At 67.8% G+C, this 2,082-nt stretch overlaps 1 protein-coding gene across 1 annotated transcript; it reads left to right on the forward strand.

The window, feature by feature from the left end:
* Window positions 1–533: 533 nt before the first annotated feature.
* On the forward strand, window positions 534–1,817 carry GADD45B (growth arrest and DNA damage inducible beta). The gene is made up of 4 exons (XM_088526829.1): window positions 534–596; window positions 683–784; window positions 1,189–1,402; window positions 1,493–1,817. Exons 1-4 carry the CDS (start codon window positions 559–561, stop codon window positions 1,604–1,606), a joined length of 468 nt encoding a protein of 155 aa, XP_088382955.1. The 5' UTR covers window positions 534–558; the 3' UTR covers window positions 1,607–1,817.
* Window positions 1,818–2,082: the final 265 nt, after the last annotated feature.

A 2,082-nucleotide genomic window follows, 5' to 3' on the forward strand; every position in this document is an offset into this window, starting at 1 on the left:
AATGCAACCCCCCAAACACAGACCCACCCCCCCCTTCCCATTGCAACCCCCCATGCACAGACCCCCCCTTCCCATTGCAACCCCCCATGCACGGACTGACCCCCCCCCCCGACATTGCACACACCGATCCCCCCTCCCCGCCCCCCCGGCGCCGTTTTGGGCCCGTCCCGGGGCGGGGGGTGGTTTCTGGGCGGGGGTTTCCGCGTGTTCCCGGCTCGGGACACTCCAAAAATACCCGCGTGGCCCCCCCGCCGGAGCACCCCTCCCCACGTGGGGCCCGCGCACGGCAGCCAATCGCCGCGCCCGTCGCCTTTCCCTTTGTGGACAGCCAGCCAATGAGCGCGTAGCGGGCGCCGCGCCCCGCCCCCTGGAGGCCATAAAAGGCGGTGGCGGCGACGCGGCGATCAGAGCAGCGCGCGGCACCGGGATCGGCACCAGCACCGGGATCCCCCTCTGGATTATCGCCCGCGGACTGCGCTTATTTTTGCATTTTTTCCTCCTCTTTGCATCGGATCCTTGCCTGCCTCGGGCGCCCGCCCTGTGGATTACAACTGCACCATGACCCTGGAGGAGCTGGTGCCTTGCGACAGCAGCAAGTAAGTGCGGGGGACAGCGGCGAGGCCCGGCCCGGTGCCGCCGGTGCCGCCGCCGCCGCTCACGGGCCCCCCTCGTCCCCCCGCAGGATGCAGGCGGTGAGCGAGGCCGTGGAGCGGGTGCTGGTGGCTGCGCAGCGGCAGCACCGACTCACCGTGGGCGTCTACGAGTCGGCCAAGCTCATGAACGTGTGAGTGTCCGAGCGGGGATGCGGCGGGCACGGGGGTGCAGGGGGATCCCGCACGGCTGCGGCGCACGGGGCTGAGCCGGGATGCAGCAGCCGGTGCAGCAGAGGGGACCAGCGCAGAGCTAGGGGGCTTTGGGGGAAGAATGGCTAAGAGCAGGGCTAGTGCAAGGGCCAGCCGGGATGGCCGGAGCACAGGGGATGCCAGGGATCAATCCCAGTGCGTGGGCGAGGCGGGGGGGTCTCTCCATGTTGAAGGACCCTGCAGAGTCCCCCCGAAGTCCCTCACCCACATGCTGGGAGCAGTGACACGGGGTGATGCAACCTGCTCCCCACCCTCGCACGTGTCACGGGGCATCTGGTACCTGCATCCGCTCCGGTCCCCCTAACGCCACCGCTGCCGCCTGCAGGGACCCCGACAGCGTGGTGCTCTGCTTGCTGGCCACGGACGAGGAGGACGAGGGCGACATCGCCCTGCAGATCCACTTCACGCTCATCCAGGCCTTCTGCTGCGACAATGACATCCACATCCTGCGCGTGTCGGGGATGCAGCGGCTGGCGGCCCTGCTGGGGGAGCCGCCGGCGGGCGCCGAGCCCCGCGACCTGCACTGCCTGCTGGTCACGGTGAGTGGGACGTGGGACGGGGCCGCCACGTCCCCCGCGTCCCTCCCCCTGCATCCATCCCGTGCTCACCTCCTGCTTTTCCCCCTGCAGAACCCGCACACGGACACCTGGAAGAGCCAGGGCCTGGCCGAGGTGGCCAGTTACTGCGCCGAGAGCCGCGACCGCAACCAGTGGGTGCCGTGCGTGGCCCTGCAGCAGCGCTGAGCCCCCCGGCCGCCGCTTTCCGACCTGCCCAAAACGGCGGGGAGAGAAAAAAAATGCAAAAAACCCCCCAGCAATCCGCGCAAGAGGGAAGGAGGTGCAGCCAGATCGTCAAACGCACACAAACCACCCACCGATTTTATTTTTCTTTTTAACCGGAGAGGCGCCGGGAGCCGCTGGCCGCGAGCCGAGACGGCGGCGGGACGAGCCGGGCGGGAGAGGCAGGAGCCGGAGCCGCTCCGCATCCCATGGAATACGATGGACCCGCGGTGCAGCCCGGGGCCGGCACGGCCGCGCGCGGGGAGCACGCGTGGACAGAGACGGTTTTGTTTTATTTTGGCATCCGGGACTCGATGGGAGCGAGCGCTGCAAAGGGACAGGATTTGCAAATGAACTTTCCCCCCCCCCCCCCCACCAAGGGATTAATAAACGTTTTACACATTCAGAGACTCATAACAACAGAATCCTTCTTTGCACTC

The sequence above is a fragment of the Tinamus guttatus genome, unplaced genomic scaffold, assembly GCF_059628265.1.
Source record: "Tinamus guttatus ecotype Peru unplaced genomic scaffold, ASM5962826v1 Tinamus_guttatus_pri_ptg000254l, whole genome shotgun sequence".
NCBI lineage: Eukaryota > Metazoa > Chordata > Aves > Tinamiformes > Tinamidae > Tinamus > Tinamus guttatus.